Source organism: Embiotoca jacksoni, unplaced genomic scaffold (genome assembly GCF_022577435.1).
Source record: "Embiotoca jacksoni isolate LCO1_2020_lvr unplaced genomic scaffold, fEmbJac1.0.p SCAF_4, whole genome shotgun sequence".
Lineage (NCBI taxonomy): Eukaryota > Metazoa > Chordata > Actinopteri > Embiotocidae > Embiotoca > Embiotoca jacksoni.
In genome coordinates, this window is record NW_027185392.1 from 21,269,008 (window position 1) to 21,288,421 (window position 19,414).

A 19,414-nucleotide genomic window follows, 5' to 3' on the forward strand; every position below is an offset into this window, starting at 1 on the left:
CTATTTGACTTCATGAACTGCAAACGTCGCTGCAGAGTCAGTACACAGCACCATGAACACACACTGAGTCACATGAGCAGCTCAACCAATCACAGGCAGGGGGCTCTACAGTTATATTTGCATGAAGCCTTGTTAAGAGCAGTGAGTCTCTCGGTGACCTTCATCCGTTTCGTTGCTGTTAGTACCGAAAAAACAAGATGCCTGAACCCGCCAAGTCTGCACCCAAGAAGGGCTCCAAGAAAGCCGTGACCAAGACCGCCGGAAAGACCGGCAAGAAAAGGAGAAAGACCAGGAAGGAGAGCTACGCCATCTACGTGTACAAGGTGCTGAAGCAGGTCCACCCGGACACCGGCATCTCCTCCAAGGCCATGGGCATCATGAACTCCTTCGTGAACGACATCTTCGAGCGCATCGCCGGTGAGGCCTCTCGTCTGACTCACTACAACAAGCGCTCCACCATCACTTCCAGGGAGATCCAGACCGCCGTGCGCCTCCTGCTGCCCGGTGAGCTGGCCAAGCACGCTGTGTCCGAGGGCACCAAGGCCGTCACCAAGTACACCAGCTCCAAGTAGAAAGATCTCCACCTGGAGCATCAACCCAAAGGCTCTTTTAAGAGCCACACACTTCATCTGAGAACAAACTATCCACAGCTGTTTGTGTGAGATGATGGTGACTCACTGTACTTCTGATTAATCTAGTTCATGTCCAAGGAGCCTCTCAAGCCTGACTTTGTCCTGAGTGATCAGTAACTGCTCACTTTGTAGATTATTTCTGAAATTTTTATATTATACAAGAGTTCCATAATTTAAAATTACATCTTTATTATCCATAAACACATGTAGGTTGTGTATTTAGCTGGTTGTGATAAAAAAAAAAAAAAAAAAGTCATCTCATCTAGTTCTTTAAAACTAATGGTGTGAAATAGGAGCCTGTCACGTACTTCACTTCCTTACATGCTTTAAACTGTCATCCTGACATGACTTGAATTTCTTTCTGTTGTCAAGCGTATTAATGATAAAAAAAGATTGGTCATTAAGTGGAAGAATACAAATGAAAGAGGTATACAAGCCTAAATAAAAACTAAAACCGTTTGTGACCAGTTACTGAGACTTGCTGTTATGACTTAAATGAAATCAATGAATGTTATGATAAAATATCATAAACCAGGCGAGACATTTTGAAATAATCTGTTGGAACAAATGAGACTGGTCAGTGAACTTCATTGGCTGCTCACAGGTGCATTTAGTAGATAATGTGTGTTGCTCATTGAATGGAGATACATTAATATTAAAATTGATAAAACAGCTGCTCAGCATCAGGACTTTGAAGGTAATTAAATACTGAGGAATATTTTATAATGGTTGCTGCCTTTAGCTTTACAGCTGTTTATTGGACTGTGGACACTGTAAGCCTCAACAAACTATTAGCAGCAGTGATGAACGAGACTCCCTCCACCTGGATGTCTCCTTCCACTGACCAGCCGCGTTTCACCTCTAATGTTAAAGATGCTGAAGAAGGTGTGTTGTGCTTTTCAAACTGAAACACATCCCCATGTGACTGTTGTCATTAAGGCCGACACTCATTGATAAGATATTTCTGGAGTCGAGATTCAATGAAAATGTGGCACCAACAGCCGAAATCCTCCGTTACATGTCCGCGGAGCGCAGGACGGTTCCGGGCAGACCAACCAGGCGTCCAGCAGAGGACGGCAGAGGACGGCCCGCCCTCTGGCTCTCTGCTTTAGCGGACATTTTGAAAGGACTTTGCTCCAATAAGCAGCGCAGATTCAGGCGGGACCCGCAGCTCAAGGCGGTGCTGAGCTCCAGGAGGAGCCGCTCACCAATCAGGAGCCGGAGGTTTGAAACCGCGTCACCGTGTCGCAGCCGGCCACACTTTGTTTTCTTCTCTGGAACATCTTTTCATTCAAGCTATTGTTACTGTACTGACACAAAGTCCACATACAAATGTAAAGTGAGGTGTTGTGGTTATTTTTAAATGTGTATTTAGCATCTGTAGTTATGGATCAAACTGAAGAGACAAAAAGGAAACAAATCAGACCTAAAAAAAAAAAAAAAAAAATGCTTTCTGAGGCTCAGTGGTTTGATGGAGATCCTGGCTGCTGGCTGAAACAGTAGATTACTACATGGGTGCAACACAAACAATACGTCCCATTAGAGTGCCAGAGAGCACCCAGACCCAAACTCCATCTGACTCTTCAGAACGCAAATGTGCAAAAGAAATAGGTTTCACATAAAGTTTACTCAAATTTCAACCTCTAAATCTGTTGCATTAACAGAATAGCCCAGGAAAAATATATATATTCAATTGATCCCTTTATTCAGTATCGTATTACAAATAAATCAGTGCAATCAGCATCTTAACAAATTATTTCCAGAGGGCTAAAGCAGTATTAAATACCTAACATGCTTAAAAGGCCGATAACAAAATAAAACACAGTTAATAAAACTCAATTTCCGTTTTGTCGATTACCAAAACAGTTTGACAAATTGTAACTTCTTCATGGAAACGTCAAACATGCAGGCTGAGGCGAGGGAACAGATTTGTGTTGTGTTCGTACTCTGTGGGTTTTGCCGACTGTGCTGTACTGTGCAGACGGGTCATCTACAGACTGACGTCCTAATCTGTAATGGGTCAAGCGTGCTCAGAGAATTATAAAGGAAATAATATCTTGACATAAAAACTCGCAATAATGGAAACAAATGTTTTTATTTTGTACCAAGAAAATGGACTCACCCTGGGGTGCCGCTGGTAAAAGTGACAACAGTGTACTCTGCATCTTCCTCATCCTCCTCTTCATTCTTCTTTCTGTTGGGCTGAGGTGTCATAACGTTGGAGTAGAGAGGATCTCATCCAAAGTGCTATTGTCAACCTGTTCCTGCAAATGCTTCACAATAAAAGCTTTGTCAAAAATTATTTTTAAATGCTAAACAGCTTTTAATTTGAAATGGTGGTACTGTGCACAGGAAGATCTGAAGAATAACATGTGTATATGTATTTAAATTAATGTATTAATAGATGTATTTTCATGACATGTGTGAACGTTTTAGTCTTATTATTTCACCTGCAGTGCTGGAGGTGTCAAACGGACCGAGGAGCAAATAAGAAATAAATATAAAATCATAATTCAAAGCGTGAGGTAGGTTTGCTGTCAGATCTTATAAGTGCAAGTGCAACACTTTTAGTGCATCAATCAGGGCCTGTTGCTGAATGATATCAGTAAAAAAACAGTGAAATGAATCTATACCGCATACAAATCACCGGGGGAATGACACACAGGTTTGTCAGTCTCTGAACACTGAACCTCTGCAGAGGTCTCACACCGCGTACCGAGATCCACTGGATCTTCTCCAATTGGTAATAACACCTTTGTTCAGAGAGATCTGACTGGTCAGTCGTCGGTACTTTCTTACGTTTTGATCCGATGTCTCCTACAATAACCTCCTCCGGACCGGGTTAAGTTTGCAGCATCAGTTACCATGGTGATCTAGCCATCTTAAAAGAGCGACACCTTCGTGACACTGACAACCCTGGCTTTAGAGTCAACATACCTCGCTAACCCACTAATCTCGCTTCGTAGTACACCTCTCAGGGGAAGGCAAATAGACACAGGTGGGAAAACACGAGGACAGGAAGTTAAGACAACAGAAGTGAGACAAGGAGGTGAGTTATCAAAATAAAACAGGAGCTGATCATGAAAGACTTTGGACAGATAGGACCAAAAGATGAAGAAAATACATATTGACAGAACTAAACAACGAGAACAGACTGAAATGGACAAGAAGAAAACGGATACGACGAAAGACATAACTCAACAACAATGAACTGTGACAAAGTTACTGTGGGCCACGATTTAGCAAAAACAGGACACAAGCACTGTTCAAATTAGTTTTTAGATGATGAGGTAATAATACCAAAACTCTTCTTCCTTACCCGTGTAGTGCTGTGTGATCTCTCTGATTTGTTTCAAGGGTCTCTTTGTTCTGGATAAAATTATAAATGAACAAAAAACTCATCTGATGAAATTATGAATCAGCTGCTTGAATGTAAAATATATTAGAAAATACAGTAAACTGACATACTCACCTAATCAATAGGAAGGCAGACAGGAATATCATGGCCAGAAAAATACCAGTGATTGAGCCAATGGCAGTTGTTTTCATTGAACCTGGGAGACAGTGATCAAATAGAAGTACTGGTATTAACCTCTAAATTACAGGATTCCAGAGTCCATTAGAGACAGATCATTTCACATTAAATCACAGATTGTCAGACAGACATTAAGGGTATTTATGGAACTTTCTTTCTTTGATTTGAGCTACATTCGTTTGTGCTGCTGTGTCAAAGTAAATGTACTCTTCGGGGATCCATAAAGGTACATCTTTTCTAATTTGCATAGTTTGAGTTTGTTCTCAGATCTGTATCCCATAATTTCATAAACCAGAATGTTTTCTCAACTAGTATCGCGGCCATTCATTCTCTCCGGGTATCTGTAGGTGCGTTGGATATCCACTGTTGATCCTTGTACGGCACAGATGTGAGTAGAAGTGGAAGTCATTCCCCAATCATTCGGACCACATATCACTGTAACATCAGAAAACACAGATTAGTAACAATATTAGACATGAGCGTTAACATGGGCTAGTTTCAAAAACCTTTTTTTACTGAAACATCTTTAATAGCTTGACATAATTCAGATTTAGGCTTGGACGACAAGGTATGCACGACTGATGCTACACAATACATGGCCCTATTATCCATATATTGACAATGACTGGCCCATCAACACAAATAATGGATTATTTGTTTTGATGTGGACATCAAGGTTATGACAACAAATTTCAGAAATCTGACTGAATTCTAAAACATCCCTGACGACTGGAGAATTATAATCTTCATTGCACTTTTACTGGAGAAAATAAGAAGAAAGTTATAAACCGCTAGAAAGGTGCGGGGTGTGAAGGAACTGCCAGTTTGCTTGGTTTATTTCCTGTCTGTGTTCTCTGTAGTGTGAAAACTACTGATGAAAATGTCTTCAACGCCAGCGTGTGAAGTCTTGCTAACATGAAGTGTTGTTAATGTTGCAGAACCATATTTATAGGAAGCAGTGTTGCGGGGATTAAAAGGTAAATATCACATTTCATCACAACACAATAAACAAAATGTTCAGTACCTGACGCAGAGAGAATGATGACAACATATTCACACACAGCTGCTGTTAAACTCATCGCTGCTCCTCTCTCTATTAGAACATGTCAGAAAGTAGATGCTGTTCAGAAGAAGGAGTTATTCAGTAAATAGCTCTGCTCACAAGCCTGTGGTCTTAAAAGAGAACTTGTGACTTCAGTGGTTTCCACCTGGGTAACGTAGCTGTTAAGATGTGTCTTTGCTTCCTTCCTGTTTATATTATCACCAAGCTTTTACTTTTGACTATCTGTGTATCTCCAAGATGAAATGAAAACCTCACGTGAACTTTTTCAAAATACTGTAGCTGGTGGAAGAAACAATTTACATCTAAATAGTAAAACATATTCTTTGACGCACCTGTTGTCAGTTTTCAATTTCAGCTCATAAATGCAGATTCTCATCCAGATTTATCTTTTGTCTTAAAAGTTGAAAAACATGACCCAGTTTGCTTTGTAATATAGTGCATAGCAGCTGACTTGCATTAAGTATAGTAAGTGTTCTTATACTGTACATGTTCTACATGTCCTCTTTTGATCTGAGAAGATCCCCTACGTCTTGAGCCATATTCTAAAATATATTAGAATATCTCAAAAATACCTCGTCGTGAAGCTGGAAACAGTTGCTTTTCTATCCTTATGAATAGCTGATACTTTGGAGACAGATTTAGTTTTAAAAGTGAAGCAGTACATTACTCTCAGTAGGTTAGGATTCATTGTGGTGTACAGTAAGGAGTTAGTTTTGAGCCAGTATTACAGGTGGGATTTATTTCTAAAATGTCACTGCTTCCTGTGTGTCCTTCCGCCTGTCCTCTAAATCAAAGCAACAGTGTTGAGTCTTGATGAATGATTTATTGCATTGAAATGTGCCTTCCTGGTCCCAGACATTGAAAAATCTCTTGTGGCCGAACTGATGGTAAATATAAATGCATTTCACTCTGTGGTGTTCTGGCACCTGCATTTTACCAGTGCAACCCATAATAAGTTCTCATTTTCAGTTTCAATGATAGTGTACCACCTAATGTAATTGCTTCTCCAGCTGAGTACATTGAGAAACCAGCCCCAGTGCATACATGAGTCCAGCACTACGTTCTCCCTTAATGAAGCTTATAATGATGAGGTGTGATGGGCATATTTCAACCCAGTATCACAGCAAAGCATGAATAGACAGTTCACTACATGAACAGCCACACTTTGGGCGTGAAAGTTACACGTTTTGAACGTGTGAAATTTACACGTATGTAAATGTCATGTGATGCGGGATGATGTGACCAAGGTCCCGCAACAGAGGCAAGAAAGGACATTTGCAGGAGGTGTGGCTTGTTGGCAACAGCAACAGACCATGTAGGATGATGAGGTTTGAATCCAGGAGGGGACAATGTTTCTGTAGAGTTGTTTTTGGTTTCCTAATCCCAACCATGTGTTTATTTAGTAACCCCAACCATGTATTTATTTAGTAACCCCAACCATGTGTTTATTTAGTAACCCCAACCATGTGTTTATTTAGTAACCCCAACCATGTATTTATTTAGTAACCCCAACCATGTGTTTATTTAGTAACCCCAACCATGTGTTTATTTAGTAACCCCAACCATGTGTTTATTTAGTAACCCCAACCATGTGTTTATTTAGTAACCCCAACCATGTGTTTATTTAGTAACCCCAACCATGTATTTATTTACTAACCCCAACCATGTATTTATTTACTAACCCCAACCATGTGTTTTAGCCTTAAGTTTCATTTTCCAGTAAATCACATGGCTCTAACGCATGCATTAGGTTTAATTTCTGTCCACTACAGGAAAAAGTGTAACTTTCATGCATAAACAGCCCAAAGCGTGACTATTACTCGTTTTGTTGTAGTGGACCAGCGTGTCTTTCACATTTTGACGTGATACCGGGTTGCATATTTGAGGGAATATTTACCATACTTATTTAGTTACTTATGGATCAAGATGAAAAGACAGGGAGGAAACAAATGAGACTTAAAATTGCTTTCTAAGGATCAGTTGTTTGGAGAGAGACTGCTGCAGAAATAAGTGGTTTAATACGTGGGTGCAACACAAAGGAAGGATGAAGTAGAAACAATAAAAGTTCTGAATGTGGACATGGCTAAAACGTCTTCCTGCTCTTCCTGCAAAAAGCTAGAAAAAAGAACAATATGGGATATTTGCTGAAAATACCAACATATGTATTTAGCTCAGGAATTCGATTCTGTTTCTTCACAGCTAATCTGTCATACTGTGGAATAATTGCTCGAGTTGTGAGCAGACCAGAGGTGTGGCTGCTCACACTGTCAAGAAGCAGCAGTGGAAGAGATTCTAGTCCGCTAACAACTTTAACACAACATATTCAGAGAATTTTTATCAGAGATTAACTCTCTTTCAAAATATCGGTGTCCCCTGGTTGTCCTTTAATGCATCCTTGCATTAACATGACATCTGGATTTAATGATTTATTAAATGAATACTTTTATTATATTTATCATAATAACATATCAACACATATGTAACAGAATCAATCAGTGCAATCATCATCGTAACAAATTATTGCTAGAAGGTGAAAACGGTGTGAAAGAAGTAACAGGCTTAAATGACAAACAAAACCACAGTAAATAAAAATCCATTAAAGTTATGAGATGACTACTTGATGAGTATTGTCTCATCAGTGCCCCCACTGACTCTGAACGTAATATACTTGAATTAACAACTGAGAAACTGAACACAGGACTGGCAGAATAACAATACTTGTAGAGAAATGTACATGACAAGACATTAGAAATGATTTAATGGCACTCTTCACCTTTTGTGAAGGACATTTTGTATTGGGATGTATTTAGTTTACCATCTGTTAGCTAACTGACTTAACTACAATAATTAAGAGACGTTTTTAAGGATTTTACAAGAATGATTTACACCTGAATGTAAAACTGGTGACACTGATATTAAAAGTAAGATCAATTTTGTAAGAAACTGCTGACTAGGGTTGTAATGGATTCCTGAGACGATGATCACTGTCTTGTATGTATAATAGCAGTTTGTAGTATCGTGTGTCATCAGATAGATGTGCTCCTTTAATGTTTGGTTCTTGACAAACTGCAATGTCTTTATGTCAAACAAGCAGGCTGAGGCGGGGAACAGATCTATGTTGTGTTCATACTCTGGTTTTTGCTGACTGTGCTGTACAGTGCAGACATATCCTCCACAGACTCTTGACGTCTTAATCTGTAACGGGGAAAATATTCAACGTGAAAATACGTTTTATAATATGAAGAAACTCAGAATAATAATTTATACCATTAAGAAAGAACAGATTTCAGTATCACAAGGATGAAACAGCAGTCATTTTCTATTTCTAATTTGGCACAAAGAAAATGGACTCACCCTGGGGTGACACTGGTCAAATTGACAACAGTGTACTCTGTATCTTCCTCCTCCTCCAATTCATTATTGTTTCTGTTGGGCTGAGGTAGCATAACGTTGGAGTAGATAGGATCGTCCTGGTCCTTACGGAAACGTACACTGGCATAGTGAAGGTCGTCCTGTTGCACTGCTAGTTTTTTCTGCGCTGCAGCTGAAGGTTTGTCTTCTTCTGGACCCACATGTTGCTGAAGGGTAAATATTTCAACGACAACAGTACTTAGTTAAGTGGGTAATATTATTTTTATAGCCCTGTAACACAAGATAACCACACAGTGAAACATCAGGGGGATGAAGGGTGGACATCCAGCTCTACCTGCTGAGCCACAACCTCAAGCTTTAAATACCAAACACGTATGACTGTGTTGATGAAGGAATATATATCACCAGGAATGAAGGGACAACGGCACATTACAACAGTGTTGATCGGGAACATTGTCCCTCAGCGCATGATCATTTATGACAGTATGGCTGTCTGAATGGAAAACAGTAGAGGAATTCAAATATACGGCGTATGGTTTGTCAGATAGAAATGAACAGGATGAAAGAAGAGAGGCTGACAGGGACAGTTACACTTGCTGATGATTTGATGGACGAATACCAAAACTCTTCTTCCTTACCTGTGCGATGTTGTGTGATCTCTCTCTGGACTCTGAGGTTTGTTTCGAAGACCTCTTTCTTCTGAATAGGACAATAAATGAACAAACAAATCATCAGATGAAATCACTTAACAACTGCCTGAATTTAAGATGCATTACTGAATACCGTAAAACTAATCTGCTCACCGAATCAACAGGAAGAGAGACAGAAACACGATAATCACAAAAATAACCGAAATCGATCCAGCAGCTGCTGCTTTCACTGAACCTGGGAAACAGTGATGAAATACTGAAGATTAATTATTGAATTACAGGATTTTTGAGTCCATTAGTAACAGATATTTGGGTATAAAAATCACAGTGTCAGACTGAAGCCTTTTAATTTACAACTTGTGAACTGTTTTTCATTTTGATTTTGTCTAAAAACATAACTCTGTTAGCAGCAGCACAGCAGTTCAACATCCCCTGTGCCATTATGTTGGTTCCTCCTGATGCTGAGAGAGCAGCTTCGTGTTTTTATATGTGTGCACCCGAGGCTACAAATGAATGACTGACTTTGTTTTGAATTACAAATATCCTAAATGTATTTCTTTGATGTTAGCCACATTCCTTTGCGTTACTCTCTCAAATTGAATTTCCTCAAAGGGGGATCAGTGAAGGTGAATCTTATATTCTTTGAGGTTAACCAGGATGACTTACTTGCCAAAATGATCAAATGTAAGGTGGAATTTTTGTGTCCTCTCGTGTTCTTGGCTTCACAGTAATAATGGCCGCTGTGTTCAGGTCTAAAGTAATTGATGGTGAAAATCTGTTCTGAACTTTTTGGTGTGTCGTCATTCTCCTTGTACCAGCTGTACTTAGCTGCTGGGTTAGCGTCACTTTCACAGGTCAGAGTCACTGCGCCGCCCTCCACTATCTCACCAGAGGGACTCAGCGACACAGTAGGATTTTTTGGAGCATCTAGAGGACAATGGAGACAATTGAAACAATATTTATTTGGAAGTCGAAGGCAAACAAAGTACAGGAATCCAAAAGAGGCACCAAAGGACACAGAGAAACAAAACACACCTCTGTAACAAAACACACATTTAATGTACTGCTTATACTAACTTCATACTCACGATGACAACATTAACATGATGTTTAGCGTAATATTCATCACATTTACCAGTGATGGAAAGAAGCTCAGTAACATTTACTTAAGAACAATTTTCAGGTAGCCTTCTACACTTCACTTGAGTATTTCCATTCGATGTCACTATATACTTCCACCCCGCTACATGTCATTTATATGACATTTTTAGTTACCAGTTACTTTTAAGATAATGATTTGACATTAAATGCCGGTAGATCTGGGTGTATTTCCATGACAAATAACTTATACCAGCCAGAGGCCAGACATTGTATCGTGGGAAGATGATATTGATGAGGGGTAAAAGAGGAAAACAGAACGATATTCTGAACTAGCGAGTGAGGTAGAGAGGCGTGAGTGGAGCGCAAGGGTGCACCCTAAAGAGGCCGGTTGTTGAGGGGTCATTGCGGGGTCAACAACAGCATAGATAGGGGACAGAGCCTGCAGCGGGCAGTGAGAGATATTGCAGAAGCAGATGAACAGCGCAGTCTTTAGATGTGGTGGAAAAGAAATGGGACTGGTGGTTATGTGTAGCAGGTATGATCTTGTGCCTTTGAGCAAAGATAACGCTGCCAAAGAATGTAGGCACACGTCATGTTAGTTTAGATGTAAACCAGGTCGAGCAGCGGTCGTGGTGGTGGAGACAACCTGATGGTCGACTGGAAGCAAAGTCAAAGGATCACAAAGTAATTAACAAGGATGAATCCGTTGGGAAGTGTCTGCCAAAGTGGTTTGTGAACACTTACACTGGACATCAATGAGTAGAGATGAAGAGTTGGTCTGTCCGTATAGATTCTCAGATGTGCAGTAGTATTTCCCTGTGTCCTCAGGGCTGATGGAAAGAAAAGCACATTCTCCCCCCAGTGCTTTAGACAGTGTTTGGTTCTCTTTGTACCAGCTGTACTTCGCTGCAGGGTTAGCATCACTGTGACAGGTCAGAGTCACTAAACCTCCCTCCACTATCTCACCAGAGGGACTCGCTGTCACCGACGGAAGCTTTGGAGCATCTGGAGAAAAAGTAAGAACATAGATTATTGTACAAAAAGTTAGCAGGAGCGCTAAGAGTCTAATTACATTGTCAACCTAAAACAAAAAGAAAGTGTCATGACTTTAAATATTGATGCATGATTTAGCTCGCTGTACTCGATGTTTTGCCACTAGAGTTCCAAGGACTCATGTCTTTGCTGTTCCTTTACTCTGCCTCTGTTGTTATGTGGGGTTAACACACCTAACTGTGTGTGGTCTGCTGTACACGTGTTGAATTGAAGAAATAACTGGATTGCCAAGATGAAAAAATGCCTGAACAGACTGAAACTGTCTATTCACTCACATTTCACTTGTAAAAGGATGTTTTCAGATGTTTTCTTCCCCAGCTCGTTCTCAGCTGTGCAATAATACTCTCCAGATTGATTGGACAGGATGGACCTGAAGACCAGCTGTGGTTCTTTGCTGAGCTGCGTTTGCTCCTTGTACCAGGTGTAATTCGCTGCTGGGTTAGCATCACTACTACAGGTCAGATTCACGAGACTTCCCTCCATTATCGCACCAGAGGGACTCATGACTGCTGAAGCAGCCCTTGGAGCATCTAGAGGAAAGAATATTAACATTAAGATAAGTAAACTGCTTTGCAGCTAACACCTAAAACAAATACAACAGACTTCCAACCATACACAAAAATAATCAAAAGTAATATTCTCTTTTAATAATGTATTTATATGTTTGTCCATAGTTCAGGTCCTGGAGCTTCCCTCAGTACTTTGTGTTATAACCCTCTGTTGGATGGGAACTAATAAGAATAACAAGCCTTTGATCATTGGTCATTTCCTAAACCTCTTATCCATAATACACTGTACATGCCTTGTGTGTTTGCTGGGTTTTTCAGTCCTGCTTCTCCTGTTGCTAAAAATACTTTAGAAATATCCTTCTATTATTATACTTCAGGAATAATCACTGTGGTAGAACGACCATGGTCACGTTTTAAAGATAAAAAAAAAAAGATCTGGTAATTGGAAAAGGAAACAATGAGTGATCTCCCAGATTAAAGTCTAATATTCGGATGACCTATCCAGTGCAACCTGTTTCCCACAGTCACTCTTATTTCATCATAAGAAGTGTTTTGGTCTTGTAAGCATAAATATGTTGTTTTGGGGAACTTGCTCAAACTCAAGTCATTCTTCTTAAAAGGAAAAGATGTCTTTACTAACTCGGTTGCATGACTTTGGTGAAAGCCCAGAAAGCAGTGAAGCAAACTGCTTCTTCCTTTCCTCAATGATCAAACACAACACTCAACACAACCTTTCTGTTCCTTTTGCTTTGTTCATTTGGTTTCATCTTTACATCCTTTTGTATTATTGGGAATCATGCTGAATAACTGAAACAACATTTTAGTCAGTGAAAAGAACATCCTGAGTCATATATTCAATCATGCTGACAACATCACGAAGAGAAGTAACTCACACACTGAAGGAGAGCGGTAACCCTCGTGTCCTATGAAAGCACAGGAGATGTTGTCTCCAGTATTGAACACGCCTTCATAGGAAGCTTTTCCAGGTATCCGTTGTTCATTCTTGATCCACACAATAGAAGGACGACCAGCTGGACTGCAGCTGCTGAGACACTTCAGCTCTGCCTTAGTGGAAGACTGATAAACATGTCTCCTGGTCACCTGCACCCACAGAGCTGCATACATGAAAACAAAACAGAAATGTTGAATGTGACTGAATACTCAAAGAACAAATGCATCCACAAAAGTATTTAAAACATTTTTCATCCCACCTGTCACAGTCAGAGTTGTTCCAGGTAAACTACTCCTCCATTCAAATGTTGGTGTTTTGAATTTGAAGCGATACTCAGCTGAATCACTCTCTCTCAGGTCACGTATAGTCAGAGTGGAGGATCTGCTCACTGTTCCATGGACCTGAACACGACGTTCATAGTGGGAGTCTTGGATAAGATCCTCAGGCTGCGAGGTATTTTGCCAATGATGTCTACGATCAGTTCTGAACCAAAATTTTGATTGAATGTTGGAAGAAGAAGAATAATGGTTGTATGTACAAGAAATGTCCACCGATGAGCCTTTAATGGCACAGATCCTTCTGTTGGTGTAAGTCACTTTGTTGCAGTTTTGACCGTATCCACCTGGAAGATGAAATAAGAAGGTTTAGTTTAACAGGAAGAACAAGGAAATCATGACCGCACATATTACAAGCTGATAAGAGTAGACTCACAAACTAATGCAGAGTGAAAATCCTCATATCCTTTTAAAGCACATGAATAGCTGTTGATATTGTCATATGAGACTTCTTCAAGATAAGAACTTCCTCCGCTCACTTCTTGTCCGTTTTTGTACCAGACGTAGGATGAAACATAAGGGTGACAACTGGTGATACAGTGCAGCTTTTGTCCGTTCCTCCAGACGGAAATGTCTGGATCAATGCAGAAGGAAACAAAGTAACATGAGAATAAATCACACTTGCACAAACTTAGGGAGTCAAATTAGGTAACGCAGTTACTGGAAGCCAAAGATGGTTCCTCACAATAAAACAAACAGTGTAACACTCTCACATTAAGAAATCAGTTTGTGTTCATCAGTACCTGTGACGGTCAGAGTTGTTCCAGGTAAACTACTGCCCCATTCAAAGCTTTGTGTTTTGAATTTGAAGCGATAATCAGCTGAATCGGCGTCTGTCAGGTCACTGATTCTCAGAGTGGAGCGGCCTCCCTCTGTTTCTAAGACTTGGACACGACCGGCGTACCGGGAGTCTTCACTGAGGTCTTTGGACCTGTAACGTGACTGACGAACATTAAACCAGAATTTGGATTGTATTGGATTGTTGTAACTGTTGTAAGTACAAGAAATGTCCACTGATGAGCCTTTGAAGGCACAGATGCTTCTGTTGCTGTAATTCACTCTGTTGCATGAATCACCATGGGGACCTGAAAGATAAAATTATTCTTAAGCTAGAGTTGGAAAGTAATCATGATGACATGATTTGGTTAAAATACACAGAGGGCCCGATTTACTAAAAGTCTGCGTGTGTAAAATCCCGTGCAAACTCCACACCACCTTCAAAAAAATGTCCAAGCTGATCTACCGACGACGTGCAGTGAGGGTTGCGTCTTTCAAATGTGCAATTTAACAAACGTCGTCCATTTTGCATGTTTGCCTTCATGCATATGTGATATTTGGTGTTTAGCACACGCAACGATATTTACTAAACCTGGAAGTAGAAATAGGAGAAGTGATTTTGTGTATTTTAGTACGACTGAAAGGAAGGTATTAATCAGATGTACATCAGGAGAGACGGATGATCTTATTGTGGTGAGAAGAAGACGCAGAGAAACCAAAGAATACGTAGAGAACGAGGTTTTACATCCGTGGAAACATTTTTTAGATGACAGAGGGAAAAAATAATCAGACATATCGTCTGTCCAGCGATGACATTTCTGAGTTATTGAATGATTGACAGCCAACAACAAGGAGGAGCCACGAAATACCAGCAATTAAAAAACGTCTTACGACTCAGCATTGTCCTGCCTCTGGGTCGTTCCAGCGTATCGCTGCTTGGATATCCTGCCCAGTCCTGTTATTCAAGGTGAGCTGTCACAGGTCCTGAATGTGTCCCGCAGAATTCACAGGAAGCTTCATAAGGTTCACGAGCACTCGTGAGTCACTGAATGAAACTAATTCACCAGCTCATCACAGAAACATCTGGACCTGCTGATCGGTGTTTGTTAGAGCATCTCATCCACCGTCCCGACGTTTTATTGTGAAGCCTTTTTTTCGTGTTTTTATTTTTCCCACAGTATCGACTTTATCGCTAATAATCTCCTACAAAGCGTTTTGTTCTTGTTTTATTTACATTTCTTAATTTCAATGGGATCAGATTTCCTTTTGCGGTCGCTCTGTTTTTCCATTGCTGGAATCACTTTAACACACGTAAACCCTCATTTAAATACAGCGATTTGCACCTGATTTCAATGACGCAATTACTCTTAGTAAATCACCCTCAAAACGGGTGCAAAACAAATGTGCAAACTTTTGGAAGGAACACACAATTTAGTATCCTCTATTTGAGATCTTAGAAAATCAGGCCCTTAGTGTCTCTACCAGATTGGTGTTACGTTAGTAGAATATACTCACACACTGAAGGAGACGTTGAATGCTCAAGTCCATTTACAGCACAGGAATAGCTGTCTCGAGGATTTGGGTTGCGTGAATCAATATATGGTTGCGTGTCTTGTCTCTGTCCATTTTTGTACCAGATGTAGGAGGGATTATTATTTAGCCTACAACTTCTTTGACAACTCAACGTTTTCCAGTAGTCATTTGAAGGTACTACATACACCTGGAGAGCTGAAATGTGAAGAGAATAAAAACACAACAGAAATGTAGATGCCCTGTCTCAATATGTACTCTCACACTGGTTGTTGATTTTATGAATAAAAACATTACCTGTAACAGACAAAGTGACTCCAGGGGAACCAGTCCATCTCCCTTTTGGTTGGTTTGTTATGAACCTGAACTTGTACTCAGCTGAGTCGCTCTCTCTCAGGTCTCTGATTGTCAGACTGCAAGACTTCCAAGAAGAATCAGAACTGACACGACCCACGTACAATGAGTCTGTTGTCAGATCATCAGGTTCATCATCACTTTGTTCAGTGAACCAAACTTTTTGATTCACAACTATAGGAACACCATTCATTGTGGCTGGGTATGTGTAGGAGCATGTTATGGTCACTGAGGATCCTTTTACTGCACAAATCTTAGAAGGAGTGTAAGTCACTCTCCAGTCATCATACGCCTGTACCACTGTAACAGAGCACATCAGAAAACAGTCAGACAACAACAACAAACAACAGTCTTTCATCTGTATTTTAGGGAAAGATAATCTCAGCTGAGGTTTGAAATTTCTCTGAATGGTTATCGCTGATTTATTTCAGCGACTGTCTCTGAAGTTACTGATAATCAGGAAAATTATTATGATATATTTTTTAAATATTGATAGAACATTGAGGATGAACAGGAAATAAGGGGGAGCGAACACACTCCTCCCACTCAGCTCTCAGGTCACGACTGACTGACACTTTTAACAGCACCAGTGGAGGCAACAGTAGAAATCTACTGAATGAGTAATCCAGCAGTTATAATTTTATATATAATAAAAGCATAAAATGCCTAAAAATAATCTTTCACAAAGTGTCAGCCAAATGTCTAAACTGTGTATCTGAGGAAAATCTACTGACAAAGTGGAGAGTTTTACATACAGTAGATGTGACCAACTACTATACTGTGAGCAGTTAACATTTCTGCATGCAGAGTGAGGACATTATATCTTAACGTGCCGTAACGGAACAAAAACGAAGGAACCTGTGGAGTTACGAGCCAGCATTAACAGATATATTTTCTGGAAGGGTGTGGACCATGAAAACAAGCGCCTGCTTTGCTTGGTTGCTTTCCTTTCTGTGGTCAGGCTGCTGCGGAGTGTAAATGGGAACTGATAATGAATGTGACGCACTGAGACGTGGGCAACAGTTGTGATAGGTAGATGATTTAAAAACACTCTTCACAGGAAAACTGAAATCACATAGAAAACAGACTCATTGTAGAAAAACAAATAGCCCCTGATGTTTAAACTTTGGGTTATGTGAAAATAGCAGTGACTTTTTAATTATCACTTATTGTATTTTTTATATTCTTTTTCAGCATCATCTTCATCTTTTATGTGAAAGAGTTGGTAAATGTCTAAAAATGATGATAATGTTGCTCCAACTAAGCTGAATAATAGGAAACTCTTTGACAAAAAATGTCTCTGCATCAATTGAAAAAGGTGATCAGTCAGCAAATTTAAATTGCTGCTTAAATTTCCTCCAAAAGTCAAACAATGTGTTACTGCAGGTTTGGGTTATAGAAAACAAGTTGGCAAAGAGTTTCTGATTCACAAATTAAGACACAAAGGCACTTTATGATTACTGACATCGTGTGTCAACTTTACAGGTGAGATGGAAATATTAAACTTTGAAAGGACCAGAAAACTCTGATCCTTTATCATGTCACTTTCTGTCATATCAACTCTATGACAGAGTTAAGAGTGAACCAGAACAGCAAAGTTTCAGGCCACAAAACTAAACTTCTCTGTGTTCATTTTTACAACAACATTTATGTTACGTATTTGACTTATTGTGTTAAAAAATGTGTTGTGACACGATACTTAATGATGGTATTTTAAATGTCAGTACTCAATGCAGGCAGATGATCCCTGTGAGTTCCATTCTTATATTAATCTGCTATTATTATTGATGTTCACCTTTTTAAGCAGCACCGTCATTTTTATGTGGATCAAGTTCAATCTTGTCATCAATTGTTCAGTAAAAAAATGGTGAACTGCTACAAATCCTCCAATTTAAAAAGCTGCAACCATGAAATGTTGTCATTTCTGTACAAAAAATGTGATGGAGGAAGTTGCCTACTAATTTTCTCAGAACTGACTGATTGTTTATTAAGATCTACTTATGTACTGTTAGCAAGTTTCATTACTAAGAAGTCATCGTACACACCGTGTGTTTTGTATGTACGACTCTTAATTTGTACAGTAACTAATAGCTGTCAGATAAATATAAATGATTATAAAGTTTTTAAAAAAAATCTCTGAATTGTAAAGAAGCTTTCTGATGGTGTTTGTTTTGAGACTTGATCTTTAAGTTAGGAAGTGAATGTCTGGTGTTGCAGGATTCAGACCACATAGCACAACAACAAATTAGCTGCATCGATTTACTCAGAAAAAAAATCCTCTGAGTTTCTTAAGTGCTGTAACCACATAGCAATGAACAATGTACAGTACCTGGTAGAGAGAGAAGGATGAAAACAAATCCACTCGCTGCTGCAGTTACACTCATGCTGCTTCTCTTGTCTCTGTTAAATCACATCAGCAGGTAGATCACATACATGAGAATTGCTGTAAATCAGTCGTAAACATTTCTTCATCAAAACAGGACGATGTGCCCTTTGCACACAGTTTCCTCTGTGGTTGGAAAAGTTGTTTTTAACAGAGAAAAGGATTGAGCTGTCAAGCACCGTCCTCCTTCCTCTTTTCATGATTAATATGCATGAATAGACGGATGACTGTAAACCCCCAAGTTAAAATGAAGAAATGATTCTTCCTGATGTTTTGCATGCATGTACTGTAATTCTTAAAATATATCTTATGGAAATAGTGGTCAGCAGTCTGTTTCAATATGTTTACATTATCAGGCCATACGATGACCTCGCCATAAATAGATTTTTGACATATGAACTACACTTTAATTTGCGGGTATTATGTAAATTATAGTGAAAGTGAAAGTTTATACTGGCAGGGCCAAGATGTGCCTTGTTTGCAGCAACTGATAACTGACAGCTGTGGACTGTGTGGAGGGTTTTCCTCGAGATAGAAACAGTTTTATTTGAAGATGCTGTAAAGCAAATTCCATGATTTGCTTCTCAGTACATTATATATGTGTGAAATAAGTTGCAGAAAAGCATGTGCAAAGCCAGAAAACTTTGTCACACTGAAATGTGGAGTTAGACCATTAAACAGTTTCTCATCCGTCTTCAGCTCAGGTTTTTTTTTTTAGGCGGGGCTAAAACCTAGCTTCAGTACATCACAGAGCTTGATCACAGATGGTTTATATAACCTTCTGCATGACTCCTCCTCTCACGGTGAGCGCAGAGTGGAGGTGGAGGGACATCAGTGAAAGAGAAAAACCTGAGCAGGTTCAAAGTTTGAATCGACGTGATGTAATGAATTGACGTGTGATGTAATGAATTGACGTGATGTAATGAATTGATGTGATGCAATGAATTGACATGTGATGTAATGAATTGATGTGATGTAATGAATTGACGTGTGATGTAATGAATTGACGTGTGATATAATGCAGCGTTGTTCATGTTGCAGTCGTTACAGAACTAAATCAACTCCTCCGCTCTTATTATCTCCACTATTGTAATGCAGGTGCGTTAGATGTAGTTGGAGACTCACTGTCTTCTGTCTCTGGTGTCCAGTTTGACTCCTGTTTTACAGC

The 19,414-nt window shown here is 39.6% G+C and overlaps 2 protein-coding genes across 2 annotated transcripts; one reads left to right on the forward strand and one right to left on the reverse strand.

Annotated features, from left to right (window-relative positions):
• Positions 1 to 193: 193 nt before the first annotated feature.
• On the forward strand, positions 194 to 572 carry LOC138209037 (histone H2B 1/2-like). Its single transcript, XM_069167374.1, has one exon. The coding sequence runs from the start codon at positions 198 to 200 to the stop codon at positions 570 to 572; it is 375 nt and encodes a 124-aa protein (XP_069023475.1). The 5' UTR covers positions 194 to 197.
• Positions 573 to 7,677: 7,105 nt separating this feature from the next.
• Positions 7,678 to 18,370, reverse strand: LOC138209603 (uncharacterized). Its single transcript, XM_069168291.1, has 14 exons — positions 18,193 to 18,370; positions 15,807 to 16,163; positions 15,495 to 15,707; positions 13,946 to 14,287; positions 13,579 to 13,776; positions 13,127 to 13,489; positions 12,809 to 13,030; positions 11,682 to 11,936; positions 11,098 to 11,358; positions 9,919 to 10,179; positions 9,406 to 9,487; positions 9,241 to 9,301; positions 8,585 to 8,808; positions 7,678 to 8,425 (listed from the first exon to the last, which is right to left on the reverse strand). The coding sequence occupies exons 1-14, from the start codon at positions 18,245 to 18,247 to the stop codon at positions 8,344 to 8,346; spliced, it is 2,976 nt and encodes a 991-aa protein (XP_069024392.1). The 5' UTR covers positions 18,248 to 18,370; the 3' UTR covers positions 7,678 to 8,343.
• Positions 18,371 to 19,414: the final 1,044 nt, after the last annotated feature.